The sequence below is a fragment of the Dasypus novemcinctus genome, chromosome 5 (assembly GCF_030445035.2).
Source record: "Dasypus novemcinctus isolate mDasNov1 chromosome 5, mDasNov1.1.hap2, whole genome shotgun sequence".
Classification (NCBI taxonomy): Eukaryota; Metazoa; Chordata; class Mammalia; order Cingulata; family Dasypodidae; genus Dasypus; species Dasypus novemcinctus.
The window spans coordinates 79,570,849-79,591,774 of record NC_080677.1 but is presented as its reverse complement, the minus strand read 5'-3'; the positions used below and the strand labels follow the sequence as shown (position 1 = coordinate 79,591,774).

Genomic DNA, 20,926 nt, shown 5'->3' with positions numbered 1-20,926 from the left:
TCAGGAGGCCCTGGGTTTGAAAACTGGACCTCCCATATGGTAGGCGGATGCCACATCTGCTTCCCAAAAGGGGCTTTTAAGATTTTAATCATGAGGGTCCTACATAGCCAATAAGCATCTGCTGTTGGCAAATATTATGGAATCCAGCTACAGGGAGATTTTTCCACCAAACCATCCACCTTTGTCAATGACAAAGACAGTGACACTAGATGCACTGATCATAGGATGCACCACCAAGAATTCTTTTAAGTAACAAAATCTTATTTTTATTTTTTTTTACAGAAATTCATATATTCCAACAAATTTCTTTATATTTCCTGGACCTTAAAAAAATTACACACAACTTTTGGACACAATACAACAGAACAGAATGAGAAAGGGAGTCACTTTTTCTTTTTAAAAAAGGTAAAAATGTACTTCTAATACTTAACATTTAGTGATTTACACATGTATTTCCTATGTACAAATGGCACATTGTCAATGACCCATCTTCAGAGCACTGTGGTATGCTAAATCATACTAAGATTTTATGGCAAAAACTGCTTTTTAAACACTTGCATGTGGATAGGAAGTACTTTTTCATTTCTGTTAAATCCACTATTAGTGATATAGGACTCCCTATGGAATCTGTAATTTACATGGATTAGAGAAATCCAATACCTTCTGCTTTTATTGTAGATAAAGTAGAGAGATATATTCCTTTAAATAAAAGATGAGTTCTTGAAAAGTTGTGTGTAATTAAATTTAATAAGCGGGGTATTTTGAATGCTATAGGAGAGCTAATACTTAGAGCAAAAAATAATCCCCAGAATGGCTAATATTTTAGTTACAGATAAGTATTCCCTTAATTTGCTTCTTTAGAAAGTCTACATTTTTGTGAATTGAGTTTTACTCATTTGAGGCACACCTGTAATATACTTTTAGCTATTTGAATCATGATCCAGTTTATGTGAAAATATGGCTAGTACCAAAACATTTGGCAAAATTGGAACTTGGTCCTAATAGGGAAAGGGTAAGAGAAATCAACTATGATTTGTATTACTTCTTGTGGTATCCTCTGTCTTGTGTTTCAGTGATATATGCTAACTTGATTTTAATTTCGAGTCTATAAATGAAGGCATTCTATATGTCCATATTTTCTGCTCAAGTATAGAACATGGCTTTGTTTACACTGATTATGCCAGCATGTACATTTTAGCTTATATTCATTCTCAGGCAATTGGCTATTTCAATATTAAATATTTTTCTGTGGTTGGATTTTGGCAGGAAATGGGGAGAGGGAGATGGTGGGGAGCAAAAGATGTTGAAGACAACTGGTTAGTTGTAACTACTTCCAAATGCCAATCAACTAAAAACAAAACAAAACATTTGAGTGCTTTTGAAGTCATATTAGTAAACAAAAAGGCAATGCACTCCTACCAAGTTTCTCTTACTCGTATAAGTATATATTCATTTATTTCTAAGGCTATCAAATTATTATTTATTCTGTTAGTACCACTTACTATCATTTAGAAATAGATTTGATGGAATGACATTTTTTTTAAACAAAAATGAGTGCCTGTCAATAAGGGAAATAAAGAATATGAACTTTTGATCACATGTATGATAAAGAAATGGAAAAAAAATCAGAGATATTTTAGATACCTATTTATAAAGTATTTTAAATTCCTATGCACATACTAGGAAGAATTAGAAAAAAGTGTTCATTTGATAGCAGCCTATATATTACATGTGAGCATCCAAGTTGAAAATGAGCTTTCTATATTTTTCAGAGTTCCTTGATACAGCTTCCTGAAAGGCAGGGAAATCTATGTTGCTTGGGAACCTATGATATAAGGATGTACTTCCTGTAATATACAGCTTGATGGAGTAATAGTATGTCAGAAACACTTCCTCTGTAATAACTTGTACAGATAGATTAAACACAGACTCAGTAAAAAGTTTGAAGCTTTGCATCTCTTAATAACTGGGTGGTTATAACTAATTACACAGTGAAATAAATCAATAGCAGAGATGGGGAATCAAAGGTCGTGTCTCTACGAAACACTGAGGCATTTTCTAAGATGCTTCCTCAATAAATGTTGCTTGATCAGCCTCTTGGCTACAGAGAGAGGAATAATTTAGAACTGACTGCCTTTTTTATAACGTTGAAAGATTAAAACTTTTTGTTTTCTGTTTAATTAAAAAAGGACAGTTTAAAACGTCAACACATACACTTTACATGTTAATTCTAGCACATTTGTATTCCCCTTCCTTAGAATACCGTGATTGTGATCTCATGAATGTTATCTGATCTTACTCAACAATAGTTTCCAGTGACCTGGTATTTAATCCATGGTTACATCTCTTTCCAGAAAAGCACTCCCATCTCTGCCATCTGGTTTTAGAAGGTACTTTGACAAGTGGGTATTTTGCTCTTGTCCATATTCATCTCTACTCCGATTTCTCTCAAGCATCTTCCTTCTTGATGTTGATGTACAAAAGCTGTTATTCAAATTGTTTAGCTGTTACTTGAATTTTGTGCTCATTCTAGAGAATATTGGCTTAGCAGAACTGCAGAAAGAGGGTGGGGGTGGGAGAGAGAAGAGAAAAGCATTATTTTCTGTCAGTAAGATTTTTATGTACAATATTTGTCAGGGAAAAACCATACCAAAGAAATGGTTCAAATGCACTTCAGATTTGTTTTAGATTTGTTACAAAAGATGACTGAAAATATTTGAGGTTTCTGTCCCATTGTAACACACAGCACAGTCTTCCCAGGTAGGAGCCTCCCTAAAACCCAGACACATGCGTATACCCTCCAGCTGGGTTAGGATTACAGGTTGCTTTGAAGGAGTAAGGAAAAAGGTTGAATGATCCCAAGCACCACTGACTCTTCTGCCTCACATGAAAATTGTCTTACTTGAGTGTCTCCCCTTTCTTTATAATTTTTACTATACACTCAACATAACAGCTCCAAAAGAAATTATTATAGAGATGAATCACCCACAATCTAATCACCTTGACACACTAAATATTTTCTTCCCATGTTTCTTTCCAGTCCTTATCAAAATATACACTTATTTTATATGGTTTCAATCACTATATAGATAATACTTTTCACACTGTATTAAAAACAACTTTCTACATTTCAACTGTCTACATCAGCATCCATTTCTAATGGCTGCATAATCTCATTCCATTCTCATTCAATTTCATTCTCAACTATTTTCCTACTGTCAGATATGTAGCTAGGTTTTCAAATTTATTATTATTAATAATGAACATCTTTGTGTATAAAGCTATGTGTTCATTTTAATTAATTCTTTAGGCCAGTTTCTCAGGAGGTAGTTGCTTTTTCTAGCAGACTAGGGACTATGCCTGTATCGACACAACTAGACCACATATGTGTGGTCAACCCCAGTCCTTGGATGATTTTCATGGACATTGGCACTGTTAATCAGGGCTTAAAGACACCTTAAATAGTGTGAGGATGAGTAAAGGGCTCTAGCTGGTTGTGGTGTGGCAGATTTGGGATGAAAGGAAACAGCATGTTTGGTTTTGCATCACAGAACAATTGAAACAAAATGAAATAGAACAAATGGCCCATAGTTACAGTCCTTTTTCTTTCTTACTTTCTTTTAAAGATTTATTTATTTTATTTATTCCCCACCCCCATTGTCTGCTCTCTTTGTCCATTCGCTGTGTGTTCTTTTGTGTCTGGTGTCTTTTCTTTAGGTAGCACTGGGAACCGATTCTGGGACCTTCCAGAGGGGGAGAAAGGCACTTAATCTCTTTCACCACCTCAGCTCCCTGGTTTGCTGCATCTTTTATTGTCTGTCTTCTGTGTCTTTTTTTGTTGCATCATCTTGCTGCACCAGCTCTCTGCATGGGCCAGCTCTCCACTTGGACCAGCTCTCCTTGTGGGCCAGCTCTCTACTCAGGCCAGCAGGCCAGCACTCTGCATGGGCCAGCTCTCTGCTCGGGTCAGCTTGCCATGCAGACCAGCTTGCCTTCACCAGGAGGCCCCAGGAATCGAACCTCGGACCTCCTATATGGTATGGGAGTCCAACTGTTTGAGCCACATCTGCTTCCAGCTATGGTCCTTTTTCTACAACACAAGATAAGATTGTGATTTCTAAATGTGTGCTAGAGAAACCTCTGAAAAATTCTGCTCTTGTTTCTAGTATTTATCCCCTTGTTGTTTTCCAACACTCTTCAAAAAATCTTATGCACATTATGGTCTTAATGAACTTCTCTCAGCAAGAGAACTCACAGTTACTTTAATGTACCCAGACTACACAGGGGATAATTGAAATATGATCATGTCATAATGATGATTAGTCTATAATAATTCTCTGGGATTGAGTCATGCTGGCAGAAGCCCTATGGAAGGGAATGCTTTAAGATGTTATTAAAAGCAACATAAGGAAGCCATAGATTTATACAGTACTTCTGAACCACAAGTGGTGTCTTAGTTTTTTAGGCTGCTATGACAAATAGCACACAGTGGGTTGCTTTTTAAAAAAATTAAATTAAATTAAATTATTATTTTTTTTCTTTTTAGTGGGATGGTTTTAAGAACAGAAATTTATTGGCTCCCAGCTTAGAGGCTAGAAAGCTTGCTTCCTCCCTAGGTTGGTAGTGGTAACGTTCTGGCTGACTGGCAATCCTTAGGTTCCTTGGTTTTTCCATCACAAGGCAGTGGCTTCTCCTTTCTCTTCCAGGCTTTGTTTATTTCTAGCTTCTGGCTCCTCTCCAGGGCTTTTTTCCTCTCACTATTTCTGAATTTCTTCTGCTTATAAAGGACTCTAGTACTCTAGTAAACTGGATTAAGACCCAACCTCTTTCAGTTGGGCCACACTAAAAATAACATCTTCGAGAGACCCTATTTACAATGGGTTCACAGCCACAGGAATGGGATTAAGAGCATGCTTTTTTCTGGGGTACATAATTCAACCTACTACAAGTCATCTCATTCTACTCCCATAGAGGTATTTCTGTGAGATGGAATCCAAAGTCAGATTTGTAGGTCCATGATTCCTCTATTCAAGCATTAATCACTCTGAATATTTTTTCATTTTAAATACACAAAGCTGAATGTCTGGGTTTTCCAGTAAGCACTGAAAGGTGTTAGTGAGGGATGGTGGGGAGAAAGGAGTGGGTGAAAGTGATAAACCTATGAAAGAGAATATGGAAATGGGTGTTGAAAAGTTTCTAGGTTCCTGGAAGAGAAGGCAGATATGAAAGTGCCCAGGACTATATGTGTGTGGTATAGGGGAAGACTCTGGAAAGAAAGGATAGTTCCTTTTTCCTTAAGGTTCTCAATATACCAATTCCATGGTAGAAAACCTTGCTTTGATGTGAACCATTTGCTGGCAAACAGGAACCAGAGATTCTGTTTTTCTTTCTCCAGGTCTAATCTTCCTGATTTGGCTTTATGACATCACAGGATGAAAGACTAGTGAAAGGGTGCCAGAAAGAAAACACATGTGTCTAATGCTGTATTCCAGGCAGTGTGAGGCCTGATGTTGGTAGGCTGGGAGGAAAGGATGGGGTGGTAGAGTTTTAAGTCAGTTTCTAGAGCAGCAACACTCATGCCTGGGGAGAAAGAAGCTTCCTGCATCTCCCTGGAAAGATTCCGAGCTCTCCTGTAGAAAGGGAAGATCTATGGTCATTCTCACAGGGTTCCTATTCATGCCCCACATCTGGCCCATTCATCAACAACCCCCTTGGATCAGCTCTGGTCTTGGGTCCCCCGTGGCCTCCACATGGCCAAATCCCTCACTTGATATTTCTGCCACTGTTGACACTATTGGTTACTCAGTCATACCTTCTTAAAGCTCTTTGTTGACTAGATTATACTTCCCACCAAAAGTAATAAGGGTGGGTAGAAAGTTGATGAGGGGATGGGAAAATAATGTGACGCTAGAGGAAAGCAAAACTGCACAAGGCTCTCACTTTCAGGGTTGTACAAGGGCAGGATAAATCCCCCTTAAATTTTGCAGACTAGGCTCATTGCTTGCCTTATGCTAGGCCCCCTCCTGAAGCAAGCTTATCGGGGGGCCTCCTGGAATGTTTGCTGGAATCTGAAGTTACTTAGACACTGCCACTGCTGTGTGTTTCTTATTCCTAGTATAATAAGAACCCCTGGGCATACCAACGTTCTGAATACTATGCTATGTTAGAAATAATGAGGATATTTTCCCAGTACCGATCAGAACACAAATACTCCCTACATTAGGAAAATATTTTTCTGGAAGAGTAAAATTATAATGCTGTTATGATTACTTAGTAGCACACACAATGAAGAACTTTCCATCTAAAGTGTCACCTGGCCCTTAAAACAGATTTGTGAAGCTAGTAGATGGAAGGGGAGAAAAGTCAGGATTTTCCTCTCTGGATATTTCCATTTCTTTCTTTCTTCTTTCTTTCTTTATATATTTATTCATTCATTTATCTATCTATCTATCTATCTATCTATCTATCTATCTATCTATCTATCTATCTATCTTTTTGTTTTTATTATCTCCTTCAGTCTTTTTTTTTTAATTTAAAGATTTATTTTATTTATTTATCTCCCCTTCCCCCCACTCCCATTGTCTGCTTCTCTGTCCATTCGCTGTGTGTTCTTCTGTGTCTGTTTGCACCCTCAGTGGCACTGGAAAACTGCATTTCTTTTTCGTTATGTCATCTTGCTGCATCAGCTCTCCATGTATGCGATGCCACTCCTGGGTGGGCTGTTCTTTTTCCATGCAGGGCGGCTCTCCTTGCAGGATGCACTCCTTGCACATGGAGCACCCCCACATGGGGACGCCCCTGTGTGGCATGGCACTCTTTGTGCGCAGCAACTCTTCACGTGGCCCAGCTCACCACATGGGTCAGGAGGCCCTGGGTATCAAACCCTGGGCCCTCCCGTATGGTAGGCGGATGCTCTTTCTGTTGGGTCACATCCGCTTCCCATCCTTCAGTCTTAATGGCTTTGAGACACCATGACAATTTCCAGAATTCAGTGGAGGGATCAGCGTGGCTACACTGTGAGTGTTGCTTTGTAAAACATTCTGCTCTTTTCAAAAGTTTTGCTAACATTTCCCAAGCACCACAGGCGTTCAATAGCTTAGGGAGGTGTTGTAAAAGTTGTCGCATTCTTCCAGGTTTGTACAGAGTAGGGCATGTATAAATAAGTCATTCAATGCTGCTTTAGATCTTAGTTTGGTTATGCTGGTCCTTGTAACACATCATGGGCTCTGAAAGGCCCATGTTCCATTTCCAAGGGATTCTTGGCAAATCCTTTTTAAAGCTGTCATTTCAATAACCACTCATGAGAGCAGCATTTAGCATGCTGCACTGTCCAGACTACCTAAATGCTATGTTGTTGAATTTTCTGTGTTTACAAAAGGTCTCCTGTGATGGGCTTCTGCTGATTGCTCCTATCTAACCTATTTAGTGAGGGCCTGAAGTCCCCACTGTCAGCATAGCTGACACAGGGCAGGCACTATTTGAGGGAGCAAAATTCTTGGTGGGAGTTGTCAGGCATTCAGCAGACTTGCTTGCTGAATCTTTGTTATGAAAATGTGTGAGAGAGGAATCCCAGACCACTTTTTCTCAGAGGCTGTACAAGGGTTTTCACTTTCTCTCACTCTGTAGTTTCAAGGGTCAAGACACATGAACTGCACCCACGTCTAACAGGGCCTTCTGACACCCTTCATCCCTGGAAATACCTCAACCACCTGAATCCTCAGGTACTCCGGACCTGATGGCCGTAGTGGGTGTGGCTGCAGTCTTTAACAGGCCTCCCATTGAGAGGTGGGGCGGGTGTTTCCCTCCCCTTGAATCTAGGCTTTAAGATTACTGGCAGTTTTTTACTCCTCTGCTAGAACACGCACATGGAGAGGCCTTGGTACTATGCAGGAAAATAAAGGGGCCCAACTGAGCCCAGCCTTCCAGCCATCCCTGCCAAGGTGCCTGCATGTGAGTGAAACTATCTTGGACCCTCCAGACCACCCAGCTACCAGCTGAATGCACAAAGTGACTCCAGTTGATGATACATGGAGCAGAATTGCCTAGTTGAGTCCTTTCCAAATTCCTGAACTGCACAATTGTGAGATATAATAAAAACAAATGTTGTTTTAAGCCACCAAGTTTTGGGATAGTTTGTTATGCAGCAAAAGATAATTGGAGGCACTGGATATCCCATTGCCTACCGTTGAACCACACTGGTTACAGTCTCATGGGAGTGGGATGGTGCCAAGACGGCAGTAGTCAATCACTGTACCCCATTGAGGTGCTCATAGATGAGCTCTACAATGAGGATGTGGAGCTTTGCCTCAGCATCAAGAGTCTTTCCACTATCACTTTGGCACTAGGTGTGGAAAAGAGGCTCAGTGAGCTCCTACCTTTCCTTTCAGGTCTCCTTATTCCCTGAGACAAAACGATATTGAAATTAGACCAGTTACTAACCCTACCATGGCTTTTAAATGTTCAAGTGAAATGGAGAGTCACATATCTCTCACTTTAAATAAAAAACTAGAAATGATTCAGCTTAGTGATGAAGGCCATGATAGTCCCAAAGTTAGGACTTTTGTGCCAAACAATTAGCCAAGTTGTGAATGCAAAGAAAAGTTCTTGAAGGAAATTAAAAGTTCTACTCCAGTGGACACATGAATAATAAGAAAGCAAAACAAGCCTTATTGCTGTTGTGGAGAGAAGTTTTATTGGTCTGGATAGGTCAAACCAGCCACTGCACTCCCTTAATCCAGACCCTATCTCTTTTCAGTTCTATGAAGGCTAAGAGAGGGGAGGAAGCTGTAGGAAAAAAGTTTGAAGCTAGCAGAGGTTGGTTCATGAGGATTAAGGAAAGAAGCCATCTCCATCCCAAGTGTAAAGCATAGGCAGCAAGTACTGATGTAGAAGCTGCAGCAAGTTTACCAGAAGATCTAGCTAAGATATTTGATGAAGGTGGCTACAATAAACGAAATTTTCAGTGGACACAAAACAACCTTATACTGGAAGAAAATGCCATCTAGGACTGTCATAACTAAAGAGGAGAAGTCAATTCCTGGCTTCAAAGCTTTGAAAGTTAGACCAATTTACTTGTAATCCAGCTGTGACTTTAGGTTGAAGCCAATGGTCATTCTGAAAACCTCAGGGCCATTAAGAATTATGCTAAATCTACTCTTCCTGTGCTTTATGACTGGAACAATGAAGTCTGGATTACAGCACTTCTGTTTACAACATGGTTGAATATTTGAAGTCACTGTTGAGATCTGCTCAGAAACAAAGATTCCTTTCAAAATATGACTGCTCATTGGCAATGAAACTCATCACCCAAGAGCTCTGATGGAGATGTACAATGAGATGAATGCTGCTTTCAGCCTGCTAACACAACATCCATTCTGTAGCCCATGGGTCAGAGGGTCATTTCAATTTTCAAGGGTTATTATGTAAGAAATAAATTTCATAAGGCTATAGCTGCTGTAGCAGTTTGATGTTGTTTACAAATTCCAAAAGTAGATACTGGATTATGTTTGCAAACTGGTCTGTTCCTCTGGGCATATTAGATTAGATTGGATTCAGAGGTTTCACTTTTACTTGATTAAATAATGATTAAGGCTTTGATTGGGCCATGTCAGTAGGACATTGAATCCCAACAGCCTTGGTGGGCAGGGACTCACAGAGAAGATGACAAGGCAGAGGAGAAAGCTGGAGTTTTAATGCTGGAACCCTAGGAAGTAAATACACAGAGAAGCAGATATGTGAGGAGAGAAAGAAGGCTCCATTAGACATGATAGAGACCCTTGTGGAGAGAGCAGCGCAGCTGAGGCTGGAGAGAAATGAACCCCAGGACAGAGACAAGATTTATTCCAGTCTACAGCTGATACTGGAAGAAGCTGGGATCACAGAGCCTTAAGAGAAAGAGATGCCTGAATCTTCCCAGATCTTGCATCACCATATGGCAACAGACTCTGGATGAGAAAGTACCTCTTATGATACCTTCAGTTGGACTCTTTAGGACCTTGTGACTATAAGCATCAGCCCCAAATAAATACCCTTTATAAAAGCCAACAGATTTCTGATATTTCGCATCAGTACCCCTTTGGCTGACTAATAAAGCTGCTGTAGATAATGATTCCTCTGATGGATCTAGGCAAAGTCAACTGTAATCCTTTTGGAAAGGATTTACCATTCTAGATGCCATTAAGTGCATCTATGATTCATGGGAGGAAGTAAAAATATCAACATTAACAGGAGTTTGGAAGAAGTTGATTCCAACTCTCAGTGAAAAACTTGAGGGGTTCAAGACTTCAGTGGAGAAAAAAACTGCTGATGTGGTAGAAACAGCAAGAGAACTAGAATTACAAGTGGAGCCTGAAGATGTGACTGAATTGCTGTAATCTCATGGTAAAACTTCAATAGTTGAGGAGTTGCTTGTTATGGATGAGTAAAGAAAGTGGTTTCCTGAGATGGAATCAACTCCTGATGAAGATGCTATGCACATTGTTGAAATAACTACATGGTATTGAGAATATTAATCAACTTAGATAAAGCAGTGGCAGGGTTTGATTCCAATTTTGAAAGATGTTCTGCTGTGAACAAACTGCTATCAAACAGCACTGCATGCTACAGAGAAATGTTTTGTGAAGGGAAGAGTCAATTGAAGCAGGAAACTTCATGTTTGTCTTATATTTAGAAATTGCCACAGCCACCCCAATGGTCAGCAACCACCACCCTATTCAGCCAGCAGCCATCAATACTGAGAAAAGACCTTCTACTAGCAAAAAGATTACGACTTGCTGAAGGCTCAGATGATCGTTAGCATTTTTTAGCAATAAGTGTTTTTAAATAAAAAAAGAGAACTGGACCAATCGGCAAATGCCTTTTTATCTGACTGTGGTTTAGATTTGCTCTATGAAATATACTGTAACAACATGTGTGGCTGGGAAGTTGGTGCAAAGCTCATAGGTCAGAAAGAGTGCCACCTTCTTGGATCCCTCTGTTCTTTCTGACACACAACTTTCGGAGGAGCAATACTTGAACCCACAATCTCTACTTACTGGTCTATCCAAACTCTGCCTTTGGAGAATCATTGATTTGTCTTTCAAGTGGTCTACTCGCAGGAGGTTTGGATCTGGGCTGAAAACAAATGCATGATCACAGCACACTTTAGGGCTGAGTTAAGGTCTAACCCTGATTTTGACTGCAGATTGACTAACAATAGCTTAATTGATGATTGGAGGGTCTGAGGCTGTTGTTGCTGGCTTGTTTGTTGTGTAATTTGGCCAGTGGGTTGGTGAAGAAAGGGACTTGGGTATATTCCCATTGCTAATCTTTCCTTGCATACTACCCTTCTACACATCATTTCCACCAGCACACTCTCCAGCCCCTGACTGATGCTGCCAAGGACAGGTGGATCACAAGAGATACCCAAGTCACCAAACTACCTCGAACACCTCCCCACTCTAACAGAAGAGCTACGCCAGTGCTAATTTTTGGGAGTTATAATTCAGTTTCCATCCAAATTCTGAGGTGTTTAACAGGCCTGAGCTAATGACCATTTCTGCTTGGTGGCAAATCATTGTTTTAATGCCTGATGCTGAGGCACAAGGATGGGGAGGGAGTTTGAAAGAAGAGAAGGAATATTGCAGCCTCTAGCGCTTTTCAGGTAAGACCAGTGACTATATTTCCATTTTTTTTTTAAGATTTTTAAATTTATTACTCCCCCCCCAGTTGTCTGTTCTCTGTGTCCGTTTGCCGTGTGTTCTTCTGTGACTGTTTCTATCCTTATCAGCGGCACCAGGAATCTGTGTTTCTTATTTTTGTTGCCGCACATCTTCTGTGTCAGCTCTCTGTGTGTGTGGCGCCATTCCTGGGCAGGCTGCATTTTCTTTCGCTCTGGGCGGCTCTCCTTACAGGGCGCACTCCTTGCACGTGGGGCTCCCCTACGCAGGGGACACCCCTGCGTAGCATGGCACTCCTTGCGCGCATCAGCACTGAGCATGGGCCAGCTCCCCATGGGTCAAGGAGGCCTGGGGCTTAAACCACGGACCTCCCATGTGGTCGATGGACGCCCTATCCATTGGCCCAAGTCCGCTTCCCTATATTTCCATTTTTAGTACAGAAAACAAGTTACAAAATAGAAATAACTTATTTCCAAAGACACCCACTGTGTACCTATCATAGACTCATTTTGGTTTCTATCTTATTACTTACTTGCTTCATAGCACTACTTGTGATCTGTACCTATCTTGTATGTTTCTTGTTTTCTATTGTTCTCCCACCAGAACGTGAGTTCCGTGTGATCAGGACCTCCTCTATCATGCTTGTCATTGTACCCCCCAGTTCCTGGCACAGTGTCTGACAACAGGGGAGCATTAAATATTTGCCCAACAAATAAAGGAGGTAAGGAATAGAAGAATATCCCTCTCCATCCCCCATAATCCACTAGGTAAGTGCCTCTCAAACCTCAATGTGCTTAAGAATCACCTGAGGATTGTGTTAAAATGCAGATTTTTATTTAGTAGGTGAGGAGTAAAACTGGAGAATTTGCATTTCTAACACCCTCCAGGTGCTGCTGCTGCTGCTGCTGGTTGGTTTCTAACTGCTCCCCTTACCCCCTGCCCCAGGTGCTGCTGCTCCAGCTGCTTGCCCACCAAACTTTGAAAATGAAGCACTGGACTGAGAGCTCCTTGAGGCCAAGCCTGTGTCCTCTTCCTCTTGGTCTTTCTAGATTAGTAAGGTGCTTGGTATGTGTGGGGGTCCAGGGATCTCTGGCCCTGGCTCCCCCTCACTAAGGGAAAGTCAGGCTGCAGTACGCAGCCCCCTGCATGCCACAGGACACAAGATAAAACGTCACATACCTCATAGGACAACAACATTCAGATGGTATGGCAGACTGTAACGTTCTCTAGGCTGTACGATTCCTTCCTACATCACCAGACCCCATTTATGTGCTTCATGTGACCCTAGCAGAAACTCTGTTATGAAATGTCCTTCTTCTGACACCCTGTATATTGCCCCTCATTTCCCTCACGTCTTTGGGGAGCGCTGACTTCATTCTCTGGACCGCCACCTTTGGAGACCCTCTCCTGTCCCATTAAATAGAGCTCTTGCCTGACACTTTGCTGAGCGCAGGCTTTGGTCTTGCTGCGACTGCCCCCTGCCCATGCCCTTGGGGAGCTGGGCTGCAACAGTTGTTTGCTGAATGAGTAAATGAAACCAAACCAGGTATACACAAGTTTACAGAAAACCTGACAAAGCAAACCCAGAGCGACTTGGTGACCTGCAAACTTCCCATGGAATGTAGGGGGCTTCCGGTCTCTTTCCACCTCCAATGCTTGAACTGGGCAGAGGGAGCTGAGATAAGGGGTCTTTTCTAACACTTCTCCAGGTGCTGCTGCTGGTCCCTTCCTAATACCCCAGATAGGGAAAGGGTGTCTCATCTTGAGCCCACAGATGGAGATTTTGTCAACTTGGTTATAACAATTTTTTTTAGTGTGACTATGTAGAGAGGCATCTCAGAAATGGAAGAGGAAGGCCCCACCTGACAGTCCCAGGGCGGTTATTGTTGTATTTTTTACCTTTATTTTCTCTTTTTCTCCTCTGTTCCCATCTCTGTCTTCTCTTACCTTCCTTTGGATTTGACATACTGGTTTTAGCACAGTAAAGGTGGAGGATAATTGCCGAAGCCATTCTACCTGTCTCTCACTTGGATCTTCTTTGTTGACAAGGGCCAGAAAATGGCTTAAGAATGAGGCCCTGGTAATTTGGGTCTGTTCCTGTATGTAACTGACAGTCACACTTTGGCATTCAGGCACAACACTTTTTTATGTAACCTTTTCTCAGAAAGTGAGTAATTCATCAACATCTTCCCTTGTCTCCTGCATTAAGGAACACTGCAGAACAGATTAAAAGCAAGAAAGCAGGCCCATTCATACAGGCATGGAGAGAATAGAAAACTGCTGATTTATCAGTCCTAATAGTAGTCACTGTCCAATTTTAACATGAAACCATTCCGTCTTTTACACAGGTCGAAAGGCTTTCATTGCTGAAGTCCCGAGACGGGCCCACAGCAGGGGTAGAGTGTGGCACCCTCAGCTTGTCGTACATTTATTTCCCAAGAACTAATAAATTGTGTGGAGGTCTCAATGTATTATCACTTCTTCAGTGACTTCTGTGCATGCTCCTGAAGTTTACTAATTGTTTTGGTTTTTCATTTCACAGACTAGCTCAAGCACTGACAGCTCACTGTGTAGTAGTGACAGTCCTTTAAAAACAAAAGCAAAAACAAATTGAGTATTGCCATATGCGAAATTGCAAATCATGGAGCCCAAATATTTACTGGTTTCCTGATATAATAGATTCATCTCTGTTGCCAGTGAATATCCAGCCTCATGTTATCTTCCTCTCCTTCCAAAATGGGAAAGATGACTGACTTTTACCTCTCTATTCTGTTTCTGTCCTATTTAGCCTAGGTGAATATTTTCTCACTCTTTCTCCCTTTTTCTCTTTCTCAATAAGGTCTACATCATGGATTTCTCCTCTTCTCCAAATACCATCTTGAGAATCAACTGGCCCTCCTGGATAATATAAATTTCCTGATTTTCTTGGAGGTATATAAGTTAGTGGCTAAATGCGTATGTTCCAGAGCCATTCTCTTTGGCCTTGAATCCTAATTCTACCACTTATTGACTGGGTTACTCTAAAGTTGTTCCTTGTATATCTGTGCTTCAATATCCCCATATGAAAAGTGGGGTATCCCCTTCTCAAGGGGTTCCTAAAGATTAATTGAGATAATGTGTTTGACTTAAAATGTAAACATGGCACACAGTAGGAGCTCAATAAATGTTGGCTGTTACTTTTTAACAATGCAAAATAGTATAAGTTGCACTCTTATTCCAGAAAAATCACACATGCACATACACACCAACAGAAAATCACATAAACACTTACTTTCCCCGGGACAGGGCCTAATGGTTCAGAGTGTTAACACTGGGGGCAGACTGTCTAAGTTTAAACACAACTTTGCCACTTACTAGCTCTATGTCTCTTGTGAAAAATGGGGATTAGACTAGCCTCCCTCACAGGGCTGTTGTGAGCATACATAAATTAACACATAGTGTAAGCACAATAGTATGTAAATTACTCCTGTTATTAATATGATTATTCTTTGGAGTTGGATTTTTATCTTGATGTATATTGATATACTTGTATTTGTGCATCTAATTGTTTTATTGAAACAATTAGCATGGAGTTCAATAGGCAAATGCTTATCTTTTGAAAGTTTCTCAGAGAGCACTAGAATCAGTGTTATTAGTAAGAGAATTACAAATAACTCTTCTTAAACACCCAACTGATGTCCCTCTTTCTTCTTTCCAACAACTCTACAAACTTTTGTGAAATTATAAGTCACCAGCTCTTTAAAACCGTAAGCTCTTCTCTTCTCCAGAAAGCAGTGAGTCTTGCTGTGCTGAGTGAGTCTTAGCAGGTATTGTAGTCCACAATGCCTTTATTACCACAAGTTCAACAGTCCTGGGCCTAATTACCCATATGGGTGTTTGTTGTAATGAAATAAAGATATTCAAGTATGATGTATGTTTCCTGTCTAGACCAAAGGAAAGTTGGACCTCAGAGCCTAGCAGGCAATTTATAATCAAGATATAATCAACACCCACATCCCCTACAGCCCCCACTGAAGAAATAACCAAGGATTAAAGCAGTTAGTAGATGGGCCATCCATCACTGACTGGCTGACATCGGTTAGCCACAAATGATGTAGTGGCAAGGGAGAGCCAGAGGCGGGCTGAATCGCAGAATTTTAAGGCTTTCTAAAATGCAGGGAAACAGACTTTGGCCCAGTGGTTAGGGCGTCCGTCTACCATATGGGAGGTCCGCGGTTCAAACCCCGGGCCTCCTTGACCCGTGTGGAGCTGGCCATGCGCAGTGCTGATGCGCGCAAGGAGTGCCGTGCCACGCAAGGGTGTCTCCCGCGTGGGGGAGCCCCACGCGCAAGGAGTGCGCCCGTGAGGAAAAGCCGCCCAGCGAGAAAAGAAAGAGCAGCCTGCCCAGAAATGGCGCCGCCCACACTTCCCGTGCCGCTGACGACAACGGAAGCGGACAAAGAAACAAGACGCAGCAAATAGACACCAAGAACAGACAACCAGGGGAGGGGGGGAAATTAAATAAATAAATAAATCTTTAAAAAAAAAAAAAGTTCACATTATTAAAAAAATAAATAAATAAATAAAATGCAGAAGTGAGCAGATTGTTCCTCAGCTGAAAACGTTTTAGAGGCCACCTTTTGCTACTGAATAAAGTCTAGTTGCTTAACACAGACCGCAAGGTCTTCCGAGGCCTGTCTTCCCTCATCCTCACTGCTCTGGCCTCTCTGTGGGTTTTCCTCACCTCAGATTGAACTCCAGTCTCCTGAAAGTGACCTGCAGGTCCTACCTCCAGGCAGGCACCAGTGTTCAATACCTTCTCTCTCTTTTTTTTTCCCTTGAGGTAACAGGGCTGGGGATTGAACCCAGGAACTCATATGTGGGAAGCCGGCACTCAACCACTGAGCCACATCAGCTCCCCTGAGTTTGTTTTTTTGTTTATTTACTGTTTTTTGTTTTTTGCTTTTTGTTTTTGTTATTTTTAGGAGGCACCAGGGACTGACTTGAACTTGGGACTTCCCATTTGGGAAGCAGGTCTTCAACCACTTGAGCAACACCTACTCCCTACCTTCACACTTAAAATCTCATCTCAAGTCCCTTCCCAGGAAGCATTTCTTGAATGGCTCAGCTGCTTTCTCTCTTTTGGGTCCCCATTTTATCCCAATCATCCTTTATCAGAGCCTAGACAATGGAACTCCTTGAAGGTAGAAGCCACTTCTGACATGCTTCTGTTTTCCTAACATTCAGCAGGACCTGCACACATCAGTGCTCAACAAATCTCTAGGGTTTACTGGGAGGAAACAGACATCAACTATTCCAATCCATTTGTTTTGCAGTGAAGTATCCAGAAGTCCAGAGAGAGGAAGTGATTTGCCCAAAGTCACCCAGCTAGTTAGCAGAAGAGCTGGGGTTAGAATCAACTCTTCTGCCCTAGATTACTTTTCCAGTTTTTTTTCCCCTCCAGTGGAAACTTTTTTTTCAAGTGAATCTTTCAGGAATTCCATTTCTGTACATGGACAGAATTGAGTGCAGCTGTGCGAGTCGAAGACTCAGCACCTCATCCCTGTCCAGGCTTTCCCCTCTTTGCTGGCCTCTCCTCCACGTGGCACCTCCATAGTACTCTAAGGAATCTAATTTGAAACTGCTACCCTAACCCACATGCCTCTTCCAGTTCAATATCACATTCTCTTGCCTTGAGGTAGAGCACCAGAAACTGTTTGTAAAATAGGAAGGTTAACTGGGTCAGTAGAGGATAAGGCAAAATGGGGGATAAAATGACTAGGATTTCAGAATAGGAAAGATCTGCAATGCATTTGCTCTGTTCTGGGGAGATGATGAAGAAGACTTCAAGAGATACAGCAGAATCTTCCAGAAACCAGATGTGCCCCACTCTGGTCTGGGACTCATTTTGTTAGTCAAGAAATATCCAAATATGCAGATAGCTCCATTCCCTGGTGTATTAAAGCTTTGGTAAAGCTGCTTCAGTGGTGATCAGAAGAAAGTGCTGTGGCCTTAGGGAGCTCTGCCTCAGAAACCTGCCTATGTGAAAGCTCTATGACTGATAACCCTGTTACTCCAATTGTAGTCCATGGAGCTCCTGTGTAACTTTATCTGGGTATGTGTGAAAAGTCAGATTCCAGGATCCCACTCGGACCAACTGACTCTGTATCAAAAACTTCCCAGATGATTCTTATGTACATTAAAATTTAAGATTATTACTGCTTAAGAGCACCTGGGTTTTGGCATCAGCCAGCTCCAAGTTTGAACCCCAAGTTTCCCCACTTCTTAGATGTGGCCAAGTCATTTTAGTTGCCCTAGCTTTGGCTTTCTCATCTGTAGAATAGAATAGACACCTCTTTTTAATGGAATTGTTTTGGGGAATCAGGGTAAAGTGCTTGGCTCAGGCCTGGCACACAGTAGGCTGCACACAGTAGTAGCCACATGACTATGATTTCAATGGTTCTCTCCTCATTAACAGTCTGCCCTGCAAGGCCTCCAGGTTGGGGGCATTGCCTCTGAGCAGAGGGCGGGCTACCATGGTGGCTGCAGGTGGTCCTTGGCCCGCCATCCTCTGTATTGCTTTATTTCTCCTCTCTTCCTTCTCTTCTGACACTCTCATTTCCTTTCCTTCTTTTCTTTCTTCACATCAGGGAGTAATGCTCAGCCCAGAGTGGTCTGAGCACAGACAAGGAGGCCAGAATGGGGTGTGGCATCTCCTGTCCTGCAGCCCTAAATCTCTGCAGGTTGCAGAGATGGGAAGCCCCAGCCATTTGACAGAGTTTATTCTTAAAGGGAGAAACGGGTGGTCTAGAACTCCCATCAGAAAGCTTTTAAGTTTAAAAAAAAAAAAAAAAGAAAGCTTTTAAGTTTGGAGAGGAAAAAATTCATTCAGAAAACCTCCCAACTAACATCAGTAAAGGGCAAGAGCGAAAAGCAGACATGAAATTTGTGATGGAGAGACTTGAGATTCTTCTGAGTTGTGTGGGGTCAGTCTTTCCTTTGTTCAGAGCCTCAGGGAATACAGTGGGTCTATCCAGAGCATTTTCTCCCTGTGTCTTCCTGGGCATGTTTATGCTGCTCCTGGCCAACAGCAAGGAGGGAATTGTCAGGAAAGCCCTCATGTAAGGGGAGGCCCAGGCACAGCTGGGAGGAAAACCTGAGGTGCGGGCACCACGTGTGAAGGCAGCACTTCACACTCATTCCCGCTGCTGAGAGAGATGCAGGAGAGGAATAGAGCAGAATTGAGAGAAGTTGCTTCTAAGTCTTACCTGTGAATTTTTTGCCTATTTTGTTGAATAACAAAATAAGAAATTCATATAGTTTCTTAGTGCCTATTTGGAATTAAGCACTTTAAAATAACTCTTGAGACTTTTATAGGGCACCAACGGTTGAATGGCTGATGTCCAAATGCTAGAAATACAGCTCCAAGCCAGAACAGCGTTTGGCTGGAAGGCGCCCCCAGCAGCCTTCATAGACTAAAACCCTGGAGAGGATTTTTTTTCTATTTTATGGACGAGCTCATACCCCAAGTCAAATCCTTTCCCCAGTAAGGACAGGTCAGTAATAACAGGCATCTCACCGAGAAACTTACACATCAGCTGTGATCCTTGTATCCTGTTTTGCCGAGCACTAACTGTGCTAAGTGCTTTTCATTCATTAGGCTGCTCAGTTCCCATGAATACCCCTACATGGCAGATAAAAACATTACCTCCTTTTATCCATGAGGAAAAGGATTCCATGATTCTGACTCTGACCAGCTTCAAGACTGCTTTAGGTTCAACAGTGAGCCCCTGATGCTAATGGCTATGCTTGTGAGCTGATAGACCCAAAATAATAACAAGGCCTAGAGCAACTTTGTGCCTGGGAATTTCCTTCTGTCAGCCTTCATGTTACTCAAATGTGGCCAGTCTCGAAGCCAAACTCAGCATGTAAATGCAATGCCTTCCCCCCAGCGTGGGACATGACACCCGGGGATGAGCCTCCCTGGCAACGAGGGACCACTATCAACTACCAACTGATGATGCAACTGGAAAATGACCTTATACGGAAGGTTCAATGCGGATCAGCAGAATATCCATGTCTACATAAAATACCATGACTTTAAAATGCTGTTTGACCTAAAGTAAGGGGGAAATGGAAAGGAGAAATGAGTTTATATGGCTACGAGTTTCTAAAAAAGAGTCTGGAGGCTGGCAGAAGGTTTGCCCTCATGCACAACTGAGCAGAGTCAGAGAGACAGATAAAGCAGATACAACCCCCAGATATTGGTTCCTTTGAGGGCTAAAGAGACCCATGGGAGTTGTGGTCATGGCCGATGGGGTTAACTACCAGGGCAGATGGCCCCTCTTTGGAAATGGTGTTTATGTGTGATGAATCTGGACTCAGATGGGATCTCCCTTCATAAGACTTTCATGCTGGTGTGCTGGAGGTGCAGTTAATGTTGGGGTTTAAGATATATTTAGGGGATTTGAATCTCTGGACTGACAATGTGATAGCCAGATCCTGAGCCTCAACAGACTCCAGCACCTACAATCTGATTTATTGGACTTACCACACTCAGCTAAGATGGAGGTGAAGAAGGACAACCACCACACCATGGAGCCTAGAGTGATTACAACTGAAAATGGGAGGATTGCATCCAGCATCCAGGTGGAATCTGAGCCTCCTCTTGACATAAAGGTGCAATGGACACAACCAATCCAGTGTCCACATAGAAGAGGTGGCATTGGATTGGGAAAAGTGGACATAATGGACAAAGGGTATGGGGAAAGGCAGGAAGAGATGAGAGGTGGAGGCGTCTTCGGGACATGGAGCTGCCCTGGATGGTGCTTCAGAGGTAATCACCTGACATTGTAAATCCCCACAGGGCCTACATGATGGAATAGAGGAGAGTATGGGCCATGATGTGAACCAATGTATATGAGGTGCAGAGGTGCCCAAAGATGTACTTACCAAATCCAATGGATGTGTCATGATGATGGGAACGAGTGTTGTTGGGGGGGGGGAGAGGGGGGGTGGGGGGGTGGGGTTGAATGGGACCTCACATATATATTTTTAATGTAATATTATTACAAAGTCAATAAAAAATTAAAAAATTAAAAAAAAAAAAAAAAAAAAGACTGCTTTAATGCAAACAGTATTGGCACTGCTGCTTTCTTGAGCAATCTACTTTAATATTACTCCCCCAGACAACTTTGCGTCTTCAGATAATCTTGTCTGTCACTTCACTCCTTTCTTCCAGTCTGTATAGATGAAGCCTGGGGCCTCGAATGATACTGGATTGTGAATTT

At 42.1% G+C, this 20,926-nt stretch overlaps 1 protein-coding gene and 1 long non-coding RNA gene across 3 annotated transcripts in view; one reads left to right on the top strand and one right to left on the bottom strand.

The window, feature by feature from the left end:
• Nucleotides 1-243: 243 nt before the first annotated feature.
• LHFPL3 (LHFPL tetraspan subfamily member 3) overlaps nt 244-20,926 on the bottom strand; it is a 607,219-nt gene continuing 586,536 nt past the window's right edge. For both annotated transcript variants that reach the window (XM_058297122.1, XM_058297121.1), the window contains one exon: nt 244-2,553. Coding sequence is in view for 1 of the 2 variants with exons in the window: in XM_058297121.1 (XP_058153104.1) it covers nt 2,525-2,553 (29 nt within the window). In the remaining variant the exon portion in view is untranslated. The remainder of the gene's footprint in view (nt 2,554-20,926) is intronic.
• On the top strand, nt 5,422-12,398 carry LOC131278512 (uncharacterized). The gene is made up of 3 exons (XR_009185845.1): nt 5,422-5,513; nt 11,348-11,641; nt 12,261-12,398. It is a non-coding gene; the product is annotated as an uncharacterized lncRNA (long non-coding RNA).